This window comes from Tasmannia lanceolata, unplaced genomic scaffold (assembly GCF_043159265.1).
Source record: "Tasmannia lanceolata isolate RefF3 unplaced genomic scaffold, GAP_Taslan_0.1 ptg000015l, whole genome shotgun sequence".
Taxonomy (NCBI): Eukaryota; Viridiplantae; Streptophyta; class Magnoliopsida; order Canellales; family Winteraceae; genus Tasmannia; species Tasmannia lanceolata.
This window is the reverse complement of record NW_027518692.1, coordinates 2,960,542-2,976,671: the sequence shown is the minus strand read 5'-3', so window position 1 is coordinate 2,976,671 and position 16,130 is coordinate 2,960,542. Positions and strand designations below refer to the sequence as shown.

The 16,130-nt window shown below is 37.9% G+C and overlaps 1 protein-coding gene across 1 annotated transcript in view; it reads right to left on the bottom strand.

Annotated features, from left to right (window-relative positions):
• Positions 1-9,154: 9,154 nt before the first annotated feature.
• The window catches only part of LOC143845802 (P-loop containing nucleoside triphosphate hydrolases superfamily protein), a 34,690-nt gene continuing 27,714 nt past the window's right edge, over positions 9,155-16,130 (bottom strand). Inside the window, exons 2-4 of the mRNA XM_077354211.1 lie at positions 15,987-16,056; positions 10,165-10,327; positions 9,155-9,717 (exon numbers count right to left, since the gene is read on the bottom strand). Of these exons, the coding sequence (XP_077210326.1) occupies positions 9,499-9,717; positions 10,165-10,327; positions 15,987-16,056 (452 nt within the window). The 3' untranslated portion in view covers positions 9,155-9,498. The remainder of the gene's footprint in view (positions 9,718-10,164; positions 10,328-15,986; positions 16,057-16,130) is intronic.

Here is a 16,130-nt window from a genome sequence, read left to right as displayed (position 1 = left end):
AATTACAGAATGGCCCCAAAGTGACTCTAAAATAGAATCACTATAAGATAGACTAAGACCCCAGAACGGGTCGACAGACCAATAAGATCCCTCAGGTCTAAGGACATGTGAAGGGTCATGTCTGGAAGAACAACTTTATACTTTCTTGTCCACAAGTTGTTCTTTATTTGATCTGGTTCGGTTACGCGATCCAATCGTCCCACCCACTCTTCTTGCTTAGGGTCCACTGCCCAAATGACCGAGATAAGTCACCTCATGACACGTGCATGTAGGCAAGACTGGTGCTAGTTGTATACAAAAAGAGATGTCCAATCTTTTTCCCAACTAGGAACTATTAAGGCTTGCATAGAACCGAGATACCATATCTCCTTGCTCCCTTTGATCTATGAATCTTTTGAGCATGGCGTTTCTATTATGCTACCTAAGGACGAACATGTGTCAATAAACAAGCACATCACACACATTCATTATTATAATTACCCATTCATGTCACGAAATAAACCTTTATTAATTTATAAATGTCATTCTACTGGCTTTTCTGGGCATATAGTCTAACATATACACGATGGGAATCCTCAAGTACCCGTCGGTAAATAAAAACACGTAGTTCTATGACCTTCTTGTACTTTGTATGAGGCCAATACAAAAACATCTTGTATATAGATTACGGCATAAAAATAAAAAGTATTACCACAGAAAATTCTACGGGGATAATCAGTTAATTCAATGATGTAGGTGCAAAAAGAATACGAATAATCATAGAAAACGAGATATAATTACATAAATTATTATTGTAACTAATATTATAAAAGTCAGTCATCACTTGCCTTTGAGTGTGTAAGGAGAAGCAAAACCCTATATATCAATTGAGAAGAAACCCTGTACAAATTACATAGCAAATGTTATTATTCGTTAAGTGTTAGAATTTTCTTCTAACTGATTCGCCTTATTATGTTAATTGTATAATGTTGTCTTCTTACATTACTTAGGTAGATTTCATTTGATTATATTCTTTAGGTAAATTTTTGTGAGTGATATCAAAACAGAATATTTATTGAAAATAGACAGTTTGTTCCAAAAATGATAACAAACCGAGTTAGTGCGGTTTTCAAAAATCGAACTTCATTTAAAATTTAGCAGTTTGTCTTAAATCAGAAAAGACAAACTTAATTTAGTGTGATTATAAAAACTGAAATCAGTAGTTTGTTCCAAAATTCATAATAAGACAAACCGAGTTAGTGCGGTTATCAAAAATGAAATTTTATTTAAATTTCAGCAATTTACCTTAAAATCAGAAAAGAAAAACTTAATTTAGTGTGGTTATAAAACTAAAATCAGCACTTTGTTCTAAAAATAATAATAAGACAAACCGAGTTAGTGTGGTTATCAAAAATAGAATTTTATTTAAATTTCTGCAGTTTGTCTTAAAATCAGAAAAGACAAACGTAATCTAGTGTGGTTTTAAAACTGAAATCAACACTTTGTTTGAAAAAATCATAATAAGACAAACCGAGTTAGTGCAGTTATCAAAAATGAAAATAAGAAAATACAAAGTGAGTTTATGCCATTACAAAAATTAGTACTAACTTCTCGACGAAAAAAAATGAATGTAGACACCTCTCCCCCTTTCTTTTCTTTCTTTTCCTCTCTCTCTCTCTCTCTCTCTCTCTCTCTCCTCCCTCTCTTTCTCTCTCCTCCCTTTCTCTCTTTTTTTCTCACTGTGAGTTTATAAAACCCACAATTTGATTTTTTAAACCCTTTTTTTTATATTATATTATATATATATATATATATATATGAGCAAAGTGTTCCTGCGCAGCTGCTCAGTTAGCTTAACTGAGCAGCTGCCCCAAAAAACTCATGTGGCCCCATATTTTTTGAGTGATTCAAAGCATTCATTTGATGGGCCCTTCCATGGATTGGGTGTGTACCAAAAATCAGCTCCATTGGATCACCAATGGGTGTCCATTTGTGGGGCCAAAAATGGACAGATACTGTTTCTCCACAAATCTGTCCATTTTTTGCCCCACAAATGGACACCCTAAGGTGATCCAATGGAGCTGATTTTTGGTGGACACCCTACCCATGAAAGGGCCCATCAAATGAATGCTTTGGATCCCACCCAAAATGTGGCCACATGAGTTTTTGGGGCAGCTGCTCAGTTAAGCTAACTGAGCAGCTGCGCAGGAACACTGCCCTCTATATATATATATATATATATCTTATCTTATCTTATCTTATCCTTTTGCATTATGATTCAATAATAGTTCAATAATTTTGTTGCAATTATTAGATTCTATAGGTAGGCCCCCTACAAGCGGTGGTCCCCACCGTTGGTGTGGACCCCATATTGCGGGTCCCACGTATGGTAGTGGGTCCCGCTTTGTGGGTCCCACGGATGGTAGTTAATCCCTCTTTGTGGGTCCCACGGGTAAATAGTAAACCCATGGATGAATAGTAAAATAAATAGTACTAATGAATGGTAATTGATAAATAGTTTTTATAAATAATAACTTATTTATTATTATTATTATTATTATTATTATTTTACCGGGTATTACTACCCTTAAACGAATTTCGTCCCCGAAATTCCTCTCTCCATACTCTCAGGAAAAAAAATGGTTCTACTATCTATATTTCATCTATCTAACCCATTTCCTAAGATATAAGCAAAACTCGTACGGAAGGTGGGGGGAGCTACACAAATAGCCCAAGAACTTTTTCTCTCCGCTTCCGATGTGGAACCAACACACTGTACTAGAGGAGATACAACTTTGATACCAACTGTAACGACTCGGATTTGGGGCTAATTTTTTTAAAATGAGTTTTTTTTTTTAATTTCAAAATCTGAATCGCTACCCCAAAAAGGGAAACGACGACTAAACTTCCATCGAACATGATAATAAGTCGCCTTGAAAAGAAATTATGTGAGTACTCTCTCCCATCCTAAGTACCACCTAACTATGTTCATCGGCAAGGGCTCTTGAATTTTTCCTCACCTACAAAGCCTGAAAATATTCTAAGTCAAACAGCAAGCTCATGTGACTGGCTTAAATAATAAAAGTGATAAGAATGAAAATCTGTATTATAAAAGTGTTTCTCATGGCATTCACAAGGGATAAGGAAAAGCAATAAGAATTATAAGATTTATTGCTAAGGATAAAGAATATAAAAAAAAAAGCATGTGAGAATGTTAACGAATAAACTAAAGATGGCAAATTATGGAATCATATAAGAGAGCCTCAATCATACGGAGTACATATAGACAGTTAACTACTAGAAGTATCATGTCATCTCGACGAGGTATATGGGTCATATCTATCCCCTCATATACGATGAGAATCCTCAAGTACCCATCGGTAAATGGCCACACGTGGTTCTATGACCTTCTCGTACTTTGTACGAGGCCAATACAAAAACATCGTGTACATAAAAATAAAATGTATTACCACAGGAAATTCTACAAGGATAATCAGTTAATTCAATGTGTAGGTACAGAAAGAATGCGAATAATCATAGAAAATGAAGATATAATTACATAAATCATTATTGTAACTAATATTATAAAAGTCAGTCATCACTTGCCTTCGAGTGTGTAAGGAGAAGCAAAATCCTATATATCAATTGAGAAGAAACCCTGTACAAATTACATAACAAATGTTATTATTCATTAAATGTTAGAAGTTTCTTCTAACTTATTCGCCTTATTATGTTAATTGTATAATTTTGTCTTCTTACATTACTTAGGTATATTTCATTTGATTATATTCTTTAGGTACATTTTTGTGAGTGATATTAAAACAGAATATTTATTGAAAATCAGCAGTCTGTTCCAAAAAAATGATAATAAGACAAACCGAGTTAGTGCAGTTATAAAAAATGGAACTTCATTTAAAATTCAGCAGTTTGTCTTAAATAAGAAAAGACAAACTTAATTTAGCATGGTTATCAAAACTGAAATTGACAGTTTATTAAGAAATGATAATAAGACAAACTGAGTTGGTGCGGTTATCAAAAAATGGAATTTACCTAAAAGTCAGCAGTTTGTCTTAAAATTAGAAAAGACAAACTTAATTTAGTGTGATTATAGAAACTGAAATCGGTAGTTTGTTCTAAAAATCAAAATAAGACAAACCGAGTTAGTGCGGTTATCAAAAATGAAATTTTATTTAAATTTCAGCAATTTGTCTTAAAATCAGAAAAGACAGACTTAAGGCTCGCAAACATGTTTAGGTTCGGCTCATTAAAAGCTCAGCTCGGGCTGGTTCGTTTACTAAACGAGTCGAACCCGTGCCCAAAAATTAGGCTTGCCAAAATAAACGAGCCGAAGTTGAGCTTTGTATAGTTTTCTCGGACAAGCTCGTGAGCTTTTTAGGCTCGGTTCATAAACGAGCCGAGCCGAGACGAGCTTTAAAGCTTGGATTATGTTTGTTTTTTATATATAAAATAATAGAATGTGGGTTATTTACCACAAATGAAGGTTTGGTCGAGTCGTTAAGGCTCTGGATTTAGAGGGGGGTTAGGTTCAAATCCCACAGATGTATGTTTTTATCATTCTTGAGACGAGCCGAGCTTAAGCTCGGTTCATTCCACTTCACGAGCCGAGCCGAGCTTTCTCGAATATTTCACGAGCCGAGCCTTTTCGAAAACTAAACAAGCCGAGCCGAACACGAGCCTTCTTAAAAACTAAACGAGTCGAGCCCGAACACCCCAAAGCTCGGCTCGGCTCGGCTCGGCTCGTTTGCAGCCCTACTCCTCCTTCCCTTTCTCTCTCTTTTTACTTATTGTTAAGAGATGGAGATGAGTGGAAAGGGTTGAGTTGAGTTGAGTGTTGAGAGATGGCGATGAGAGGAAAGGGTTTGGAAAAACCCACACATGGTGGGTTTATAAAACCCACAATTTGATTTTTTTAACCCTTCTTTATTTTATTTTATTATTTTATATATTATATTATATATATATATATATATATATATATATATATATATATATATATATATCTTATCTTATCTTATCCTATTGCATTATGATTCAATAATAGTTCAATAATTTTGTTGTAATTATTAGATTCTATAGGTAGGCCCCCCACAAGCATTGATCCCCACGGTTGGTGTGGACCCCATATTGTGAGCCCCACGGATGTTAGTGGGTCCTGCTTTGTGGGTCCCACGGATGGTAGTGGGTCCCTCTTTGTGGGTCCCACGGGTAAATAGTAAACCCACGGATGAATAGTAAAATAAATACTAATAATGAATGGTAATTGATGAATAGTTTTTATAAATAATAACTTATTTAATATTATTATTATTATTATTTTACCGGGTATTACAATTATCAGCAATTTTCATTTCAACCAATAGAGGATATTTTAGGGGTGCAATTTGGGTTGGGTAGACTGAGCTTTTGTGAAAAAAATGAACCGGAATCAATTCGAATCCATCCAGATTTTATTATAAAAGCTTAAACCGACTTTCCAAAAACCCACCTTAGTTGCACTTCTTGGATCAGTTTGGTTACACAATTTCTGGAGTGTACTGGGTGTTTTGACTGGTTTTGATGTATCATGTCATCTACTTTTATGCTCTGCTTCTTTCGATGTAAAAATGGAAGTAAGATTTGTTTTATGTTGTAAAAAGGAACATAAAACAAATTTTACATCCATTTTTACGTCGAAAGAAACAGAGCCTGTGAAAATGCATGGAACTTTTGCGTTATATTAATGAGCAACAAATATAAAAGAATAACCTGCATTTAAATAAATCATAAACAATAGAAATGGGGCAGTGATATCCCCCGTCTCGGATAAAATCCCCCAGGTCCACAGCCGGTACAACACTCTCTCTCCAACATGAAGCCTTGGTGGGCCCCACAATTAATTTGTTTAAATCTGTGCAAGGTAGGCCCCACCCATGTTTTCCAAAATGAACCATACGGCCCACACCATAGTGTGATCCAAACCGTCCATTTGATGGCCCACAACGTAAATAGGTTGCGCCGTAAAATATCATTTCCACAGATGATCCTAGCCCTCCGATCTAGGGAAGCGTATTATGGAAACCTCTATAGATCAGAGGGTTGCGATCATCCTATGGAAATGATTTTTGGGGGCACAATCTATTTACGTTCTGGCCCATTAAATGGATGGCTTAGATCATCCTATGATGTGGACCATACACTTCATTTTTAAAAATATGGGTGTTGCCTACAATAACTGTACGACCCACACCATAGGTTGATCCAAATCATCCATTTGATGGGCCATAATGTAAATAGGTTGTGCCCCCCAAAAATCAATTCCATAGGATAATCTCAACCCTCTCATCTATAGAGGTTTCCATAATATTCTTCTCTTTAGATCGAAGGGCTAGGATCATTATGTGGAAATGATTTCTTGGAACAACAAATTGACGGTTTGGATCATCCTACAATTTGATGGGCCATCAAATGGACGGTTTGGATCATCCTATTGTGCGGGCTGTACAGTGTTGTACCCGCTGTGGACTGGGGGGGGGGGGGGGGGGGGGGGGTGGGGTGGGTGGGGGGGGCTTGTCCTAAGCGGGCAGAAAGCGTGCTAAAGGCTGCAAGTGCATCCTCCCTCGTAAGGAGGTGATCTTTGATGGAACGGCCTCGAGTTTGCTCAACCTCTAGGCTCCTTTTATCTAAAGGACTTGACTTTATTTATGAACGGGACTCCACTTTATAGACAGTCTAACCAACTCAACTCAAGTGGTTTGTTGGCTTCGAGTCGAGTGGTGTAGGACTATTGGAGCGGACGAAGGCCCCGTGATCGAGTCGCGTAGTCCTGACCGTTATGGTCCGGTGAGAACTGTCTCTGCGAGTAAAGATAGATACATGGATAGGAAGAAGGTGCTTCTACGAAACAAATCACAAAATCTCTTCAAGCAACACATCATCATTGACTACAGCAGAAGAGTACCATCGAAGAGAATTAAGCAAAAGATTCGACCAGGGGCGTCAAACCATGCGTTCCATAATCTCGTAAATAGAAAGTCTAGAGACCATCCAACCATCCCTCTCTTTCCTTTTTGCGCCCTGTGTGGGGCATGGGGGCACAAAAAGGGGATCCTATCAACTTGTTCCGACCTAGGATAATAAGCTCATAACCTTGGTCCTACTTCACCGTCGAGAAACGAAAGAAGACTTCCATCTCCAAGCTCTAAGCTTAGCCCTACTAGTTTAGAGTTTAGTAAGGGCGTAGCTCGCTTCTTTTTGAGTGTGAAGCAGTGTCAAACCAAAATACCCAACAAGCATTAGCTCTCCCTGAAAAGGAGGTGATACAGCCACACCTTCTAGAACGGCTACCTTGTTACGACTTCACTCCTGTCACTAGCCTTACTTTCGGCTGGGCCGACACTGACACTGAGAGACGGAAGCTACGGGAACGAATGGGATTAGATACCCATGTTTTGTCTCCCACTAAACTACTTTTAAACAAATGTTGTTTTTTGTTAGTAGTCTTTGGATTTAGCACTCCTCTCTTTCTAAACTGGTAATGACACTCCTATTGCCTCTTATTTTAGCAATGACACTCGGCACTAGGAAACTAAGGGTGTGTTTGGCAACCATTCAGTTACAGGATTCACCCCCATTTTAGGTGTTGAGAATGAGATAAGCGATGGTATCTAAGGGCATGTTCGGCAAGACTTCTCATTCTCGCCTAAACTATCGGGCGGAAACGGAGTGATGAGAAATTTTGAAAACGGTTATTTATCGCTTCAAGGAATCCTATTTTTAGTCGAAAAAGTAGCAGAAATTTTGAAAACGGACCTTAGCGGGTCACGCAGCCGAACATGATTTTTGAGATTTTTTTGGCTTTTGTCATTCTCCACCCCTAAAAAGGGGGAAAATCCCGTAAAAGAATAGTCAGCCGAACACACCCTAAGAAAATCTTATTTGGCTAACTAACCCGCAAGAGTCCGTTTCTAAATATTTAGGCTAAAAATGAGGATTCTTTGGAGCGACTAATAGTCGTTTCCAAAGATTCTCATCAATCTGTTTCTCCCCGTTCCTTGCCAAACACACCCTTAAAGTTGACCACCAAACACTTCTTACTTTTATGAGGAGACTACCTCACTGCTATTAAGCTTGTTGACTACTTCAGTTGTAGTTCACTACTACTATACAAGGCAACTGAATGCACACCAAATTGACCGCCCAGCCAATCCAAAATCCACTTTAAGTTTTGAATTGGAATTTTGGCACCTTTTGCTGGTCAAAATATATGTTGTATTGGTGCCGGAGATTGCTGGCTATTGTTTTGAAAATCTGCTCGAGGAGTGGATGTATATTGGTCAAATGTTGGAAGCCAAAGATCAGTCTGGACAGATAAAGCACTCTTTCTTGCACACATGTTGTGTCTCTTTAAAGGAAACACATTACTCTTTCTCCATTTGTAATAGGGAAATGATATCAGCTGCAATGTTATAATAACATGCGCGAGGTATGTTGTCGTAGAGCTTTTTCAGAATTAGACTTTTTCAGAACTAGACGATAAGATGATTTCGCCCATCTTATAAAAATTTTGGTGTGTTGATATCATTGCCCTTTATAATATCTAGCCAGAATTTTTGACACTTATTATTAAAATGTGGCTCGAATTTTCGACATTTCTTTTAATTTAACGACATCCTGTCAGTTTAATGCTCTTAAAAAAATTAGGTAAATGATTTCGGCACTCCAATGTTTTGATAAACATGTGCTCCACTTGTTTGTCGTGCGGCAATTAAAGGGCTTTAAACAATAATATTCCTCTGACAGCCCTTTAGGTGCTGACATCGGCAAAATTACTGTGTCAACATTTGTCGTCACAACAAAACATGAAATTTGATATGAAGGGTAGCCTCAGGGGAAGTTTGAATTTAGTGGAAAAAATCTCATGGAAAATAATATTCTATGAAAAAATTCCAGCGACTGGAAGGTTTGCAATTTTCCTTCAAAGCAAGGAAATTTTTTGATTTTGGAAAAAATTTCAATGGCCTGAAGATGCCACCCTAAACATTAACATACGCCATGCACGCCTCCTAATCTATTTCTTTTGTTTTGAAGAAGACATTCAAAACATCAAAAACTTCCCATTGTTGAATGTGAACCGTTTCCTGCATGTAGATTTTGGCCAACAAAAATACACAGTATGGAACGTTAAGACTGGCTGATTGACAAAGCAAGTCGCCATCAAATAGATAGTTCGGATCAATTGAGGGTGGACCCATGGTCATACTGGGCACGCCACATTGTTTTACATTGAGATCACCTCATACTGAAGCATTCTTCTCCTGTCCATAGTATCAGCAGATTTTGCCACATAGTTACAACATGAAATGCTTCAACTCATTAGATTGCACACTTGCAATTGAACCCAATACTACTTGGATTGTTCTTTCTTTTTTATAAAAGGACTTAAGAAATGCAGGAATCCATCTACTACTGGTTTAGACTTGAAGACTAAGTCTTGGGTGAGGATTGCAAAATGTTTCTGTTCTAGTGCTTAAGCCAGTAGTTTCTGAGCTGGGCCATGTGTAGTAGCACCTCGTCCCGGCCCTGGTTTGTAACGCTGCTAGTCATGATCCAAGGTGGTGCGGCTGTGAAGAATTCCCGTATCAAGCTCTGGAAATCTTCAACGTTCTCTTCGGCTCTCTTACCCCCAGTCCTCTTCTTCTTCCTCTTGTCGCATTTCGTAAAAACTAGCGTCATTGGAATCTGAAAGAACAAGACTACTGATTACCAGTCCTTGTTTATTTCGTTTCTCATTTTATAAAAAGAATGGAGACTTTGTTAGGGTAATCCACAAAAGAGCCACAAAAGCAAGGCACATAACTTGCACAGCTCTCCTTGGAAAGAAGCAAATTCCCACCACAAGTAGAAAACTAAGGTCAAAACAAACATTTAAGTACTCAAAACAGGGAAAATCCGGATTTAAAAAGGATAGAAAGAATAATGCTCACCTCACTTGAGAAAATCATGTTTGGTCCGTCTGTAATTTTTTTCCTAAAGGAACTGTTTCTTCTGACGTTAAATGGGCGTAAAGCAAATTTTACGCCCATTTTTAAGTGGAAAAGTGAGCATAAAATTTGTTTTACACGCATTTTAAATCAAAGGAAAACGGAGCCCAGGTAAATAGAATAAGAAAAGAGTCACAGACTATACCTGATTCTGGCCTAGCCAACTAGCGTATTCAAGATCAATCTTTTTAGCTGGAATGCTGGCATCTATAAGGAGAAACACTGAAACCAGGGTTTCTCTGTTGAGAAAGTAGTCTTTGGTGAACTCATTCCAATCAATTCGAACTTCATGCGGTGCAGCTGCATACCTGTTTGCTATCAATATTCCTGTTAGCAGCAGCAAAGATAAAAAGCTATAAATAAAAAAAATTACACCATTTAAGTGTTGCACCCCTTTATATCTTAAAAGCGAAAAAAGAAACTAAACCGTTACAGCAGCCAAAACCATTTCTTTTAATTTTGATAATTTAAGAAACGTACCCCAAAAACAGAGTAAATACAAATTGAATGAGCCGCAATTCTAAGATGGGGTGGAGGCCCAAACACATAACTAGCCAAATTGTTCACAGCAGTCTGCTTCCCTGAAAAGTAAGAAGGATGTCCCCACTTCTCTAGACACTATAGTTATTTTGGATTGTATTCCTGATAGTCAGTTTCAAAATAGTGCTTTAATCTGTTTATGCTTAGTTGCTCTCCCCAAATGATTCCAAAGCTCTTAACTGCTCTCCCCAAATGATTCCGAAGCTAAGAGAGGATGACGAGTTGCGGTAGAGAAGTGATGGGGACCATCTATGACCTCTACAATATTTTGGGTGACATAATCAATTTGGGCATCGTAATTGAAAAACAACCAGCTACTCCAAAAGCTTAAGCTATTAGAGTTGCCATTATTTAATAATTTATACGAGTTGGCATTATTTAATCTTTTATACTTCAACACTCCCCCTCACGTGTGCCCCCCTCTCTCTCTTTTGTGTGTGTGTGTGTTGGGAGGGGGGGTTGGTTTGGGTTGGCCATACATGTGGCCCCTCTTTTGGGTGGACCATACACATGGAATTTTAGTATCAAGGAGTTGTTGGGTTTTGAACCCAGGACCTGCTGCTAGGCAATGGCTCTGATACCATGTGAAACAACCAGTTACTCCAAAAGACTAAAGCTGTTAGAGTTGGCATTATTTAATCATTTATACTTCAACAATAATGAAGGGGGTGCCATTATCAAATTTGGCCCAAGTGTTCTTGACACTTAAGCCACTTAAGTGCACATGGAGTCCACTTGTTATTTTGACCTTCTTTGAGGAATCCTAGATGGACCTGAGTGGATGAGTCCAAGTTGTTTAGTAGAGTCTAGTTAGGAGTCTAATTAGAGTTTTGATAAGAGTTGGTTTTAAGAGTTTTAGCATATGAAGAGCTTCATTAGACAGAAATAGTTTTCTTATGCAAGTAGAATTAGTTATGCAAGTAGGATTAGGTTGCCTCCCTTGTTATTTTCATGGGGGTTCTTTCTATAAATATGTATGGCCTAGGACCTTATTTTATATATTGAGATGGAATGAATAATTGAATACTACTATTTGCTTGAGTAGGTGTGAAGCCCCTCTCTCCTTCGTAGGGTGTGATGCCTTTCTCCCAAGTGTGATGCTTGGAAAGTTTGGAGTGATTCCAAGTTAGTATCTTCTTTCCCTATGCTTCTTCCTCTCTTCTTCTGCACCCCTCCAACCTTCTTTTTTTTTTCTTTGTCTTGTTAAGACCTGCAACCATGGTTTTAAATTTCGGCCGAAATACCGAAATTTCGGTTGGGACCTAAGTTATCAATTCCGTTCCGGCCGGAACGCACCGGAATTCCGGAACGGAATGCCTATATTTTCCGTCCGGTCCGGATTCCGGTCCGTTCCGGCCGGAATCAGGAATTCCGGCGGAATCCGGAATTCCGGGCGGAACGGGCGAAACCCCCTATTACGGCCGGAAAGTGCTGGAATGTTGGAAAAAATTCAAAAAAATCCAAAAAATTACAAAAATGCCCTTATGGTCATTGGGGAGTGTATTTTACAAATTTACCCTCGTTTTATGACCGTGGGGGTGCTGTTGGGAGGGCTATTTTCGTCTTTTGAAAAAAAATCGAAAAAAATTCAAAATATTCCAAAAAATTCCCCTCGCCGGTGCTGAACAAAAAATTCCAAAAAATTCACTATACCCACTAGATTTTTTTCATATTTTTAACTATTTTCCTAAAAAAAAATTCCCCTCGCCGGAGCGGAACGAAAAGTTTCAAACGAAACGTCGAACGAAAAGTTTTGAACGAAACGCCAAACGAAACAGCCTAAACACTAAAACGTTCCGTTCCAGTAGCCAAAACGGAACGGCGACAGGAACGGAATTTATAACTTAGGTTGGGACCGAAACCGAAACCACCCAAACCCGAAATTTTTGCTAGAGTACCAAATTTCGGTAATTTCGGAAAAATGTGACGTTTTAAGTTTGTTTACAACATTTTGGCCGCAATTTCGGTACAAGAATGAAATTTGCTTTGATTTTTTTTATTGAATTTCGGCCAAAATTTCAGTCTCGGGACACAGCCGAAACCGAAACCGAAATTTAAATCCATGCCTGCAACCTACGAACACCATATCCTCTCTAGCCCTTCGAATCTTCGACTGCTCAACCTAAACCTCCCCCATCACTTACGACCACGATAAGCCTCCTTCCTTACTTGCTGCACTTCTACCATACAACTTCACTTTTCCTTCCAACCATAAACTTTAAGCCCTGCACTTATACAACTGCCCATACCCCCTTCCTGATAGTAGAACATCCAAGAAAACCTTTAGCCTGCTTTACCCACCATCTACCCCCAGTCCTTGACAAACCTAACACCCAGCACTTTTTTCCATTAACCTTAGGCCCAATCCATCAACCCCTTGTCTTTGCAAACCCACAACCCAAAAACTTACTCCACATTTCCTTCGACCACCTTAACCACCACCATAATTTTCCATTACCAAGCCCATTGCTCTTTATTTTCCATCCATTTACCTCTCCCACTACAACCCTTTACCAAGCCTAGATCCATTAAATCCATGATTTATCCCAGAAACTTAACCTCTACACCTACAGTCGAACACCCTCTAATTTCCCTAGGCCAAATCAAACCCTTACCAGTTTCAGATTTCAATCGTTTTACCACTTACCACCATAAATGTTGCAAATCTGATGCAAAATTATAGACCTGTTACCAATTTCCTACCCCAGAATTATTACCAAATCTCTGTTATAAACCACTGTGTTTTCTTTAGCTTTTACCACCAATTAAACCATTGTTACAGACCCAAAACCTCGCCTTCAACTATCTGATCATAACCCGAATTAAACCCAGCATATCCGTCTTAAATCTGTAACCTAACAGAGCGACCAACAGTGCACTCTTTGGACAGTTCAGCCATGTCCCACTCTACACCAATAAACTCATTTGATTCCGCTTCCAGGACCCTAAAATCCCTTTTAAGCCTCATACCCTTTTACTGTGATTAGTATCCATTCCGTCCAACCAATAAAAGTCCCCGTACAACCTACCAAAGTCCATTTCTTTAAACCTATAGCCCTATATAGTCTGACCCTGGACCTGTTATTTTCTTAGCCCTACCTGAATTTTACAGATTTTGCACACCTGAAAGAATCCAAATCTGATCATCATTTTAAACCCTACTAAACCACTCTGGAACTTTGTTTCCCAGCCTATCAAAACCTGTCCATAAGATCTTCTCAATGTTGATCAAGATCTAGCCTTTGGAATAGAGAGATCACATCAGTTGGCTGTACTATGTAAATTAGTATCAGAGCAAAGTATTATTCCTTCTAGTAGCGGCCCTACATCAAGGAGCTTGGTGGGCTCGTCACACAAATTAGCCATTAGGCAACCAAATGCAATATAGATTTGCATAAAGTAATTCAAAATCATCCCACGTGATGGGGACATCAACAATGCGAAAGAATTCAAGGTTTACAAGCACCAACATGGACGAAACTGAAGGTGGAGACTCTAGCATGGCCAGAGACATGGGCGTCCTTTTTTTATTATTTATCTTCTATTTACGTCATTTTATTTGTAGCCTAATTTTTAGGCATCAAATCTCATCTGTTTGGCATGTTTTTGTATTATTAGAAAGGTCTTTCAATTACCTATCTAATGAGCCCAAGATTACATGATTTGGATGTGACTTGAGCAAGTTTTGGGTGTTTTTAGGAAGTGATATAAGTCTATTACGGGATTACTATTTTAGGTAACTTTTTAACTTTATTTAGTTTACTTTGGATTAGATGAATGGTTCGGATTAGTTGCTTAGGTCTTAAGTTATCTTCTAGGATTTCTTTTCTTATAAATGCAGCTTATGAAAGCAATGTAAGTGACTTTTGAATATGGAATAGAATTGACGTTTTGCTTGAAGCCAGAATTTTGGGTTTTCTTCTTCTCTCTTCTTCTTGGTGGTTTGGAACCATTCTTCTCATCTTCTCTCTTCTTCTCAAGTCTCTTCTCAATCAAATCTGCACAACAAGGTTAGTACATCAACCTTTTCAATTTCTTTGTGTTTTGGACCCTAAAGTTGGAAAAAACCAAAATCTATATATATTGTATGTTCTTCAAGATCTCAACCTGAGATTTTGAGGGATTGATTTTGTGATTAAACCTTAGCTAAAACACTCAAGATCCCTTACCCTAAACCCCTTTTGAACCTAGTTGAGATTTTTACCCTTTTCAAGCCCTAAAACTAGTTTTTGAGATACATAGCCGAAACTTACCATCAAAACCCCTCCCTAAACCCTAGATTTACTTCCTTTTACCTTTCTAGATCATAACTATAATCTGAACAGCAATATAACCCCAAAATTCCAGATCTGTAAAATTGTCGAAATACCCTTTTAGCCTAAATCTGGACTACTTTGAACCCCTCACACTGTTGTTTATAGTTTTTCTGATGTTCTTCATTGATTATTACCATTTTCATGCTTGTTTACATCTAATTCATCCGTATTTGCATTCGCTTTTAGTTCTTTTAATTGGTTGCATGGGTAAAACCTAGTTTAGCACTAATTTTGCCATTAACAATTTTACCTATTGATTAATGAGGAATGATAGATGCAAGGGCCCTCTTTATGCAAGGGGTAAAGAAGGGCCCTTGAATAGATCCACGTCATTAAGTGCAACCGAATTCAATTTCTCAACTGACTTTAAAAATGACGTGGATCTATTCAAGGGCCCTTCTCCAGCCCTTGCATAAAGAAAGCCCTTGCATCTATCATTCCTTTTGATCAATTTGCATAAGGTTTATTTCTTGTTAATTGTGATTTTTCTAGTTATTGAAAGCATTTAAAGTCTCGTTATTGCTGCTGCCCTGTAATAAAATTAGAGCCAAATCAGCCCTAGGTTAGTTCTGTAGGTGTTTGAGTCGTCCGTGTTAATCCTAAATCTTTCCTAAAGCCTTAATCCGAAATATTTCGGTTTCGGCACACACCGAAACGAAATTCGCATGAAGTCCTCTCTTTACAAGATTTCACCGAAATGTCACTGAAAGTTATGTTGAAATTTCATTTTTGGACTTTTTTTACAAAATTTCCACCGAAATGTTATAATTTCCACTGAAATTTATGAAATTTCAACCGATATCACCGAAATTTTAGACATTTCGATCGAAATTTAAAACATTTCGGTCGAAATTTTAAAAAATAAACGAAATCATAGTCATATTTTTACATGATTTCGTCCCGACACCGAAACATTTCAAACCTTGATTAGAAGTGTAGGAGTCTCTCTAAATTAGGTATTGTCCTGCATCACCATGTCAAGTATCAGAGAGGAGAGACCAATGCAACGAGTAGTTTAGGATATGCAGCAGTGCAAAACATTCGCAGAAAAATACACAGAGCAACATATTTAAAGAGTCAGATCATGAATAAAGTGAGTTTCAGATCTTACCCATATCCAGGCAAATCCACAAGGTACCAATTATCATTTATTCTAAAATGATTGATGCACTGTGTCTTCCCTGCAAGGACAGATCAACCTCTTCTTTAGTTAAAGGGAAAAATATTGAAGAATGTAAAAACCCTAAAATAGCAA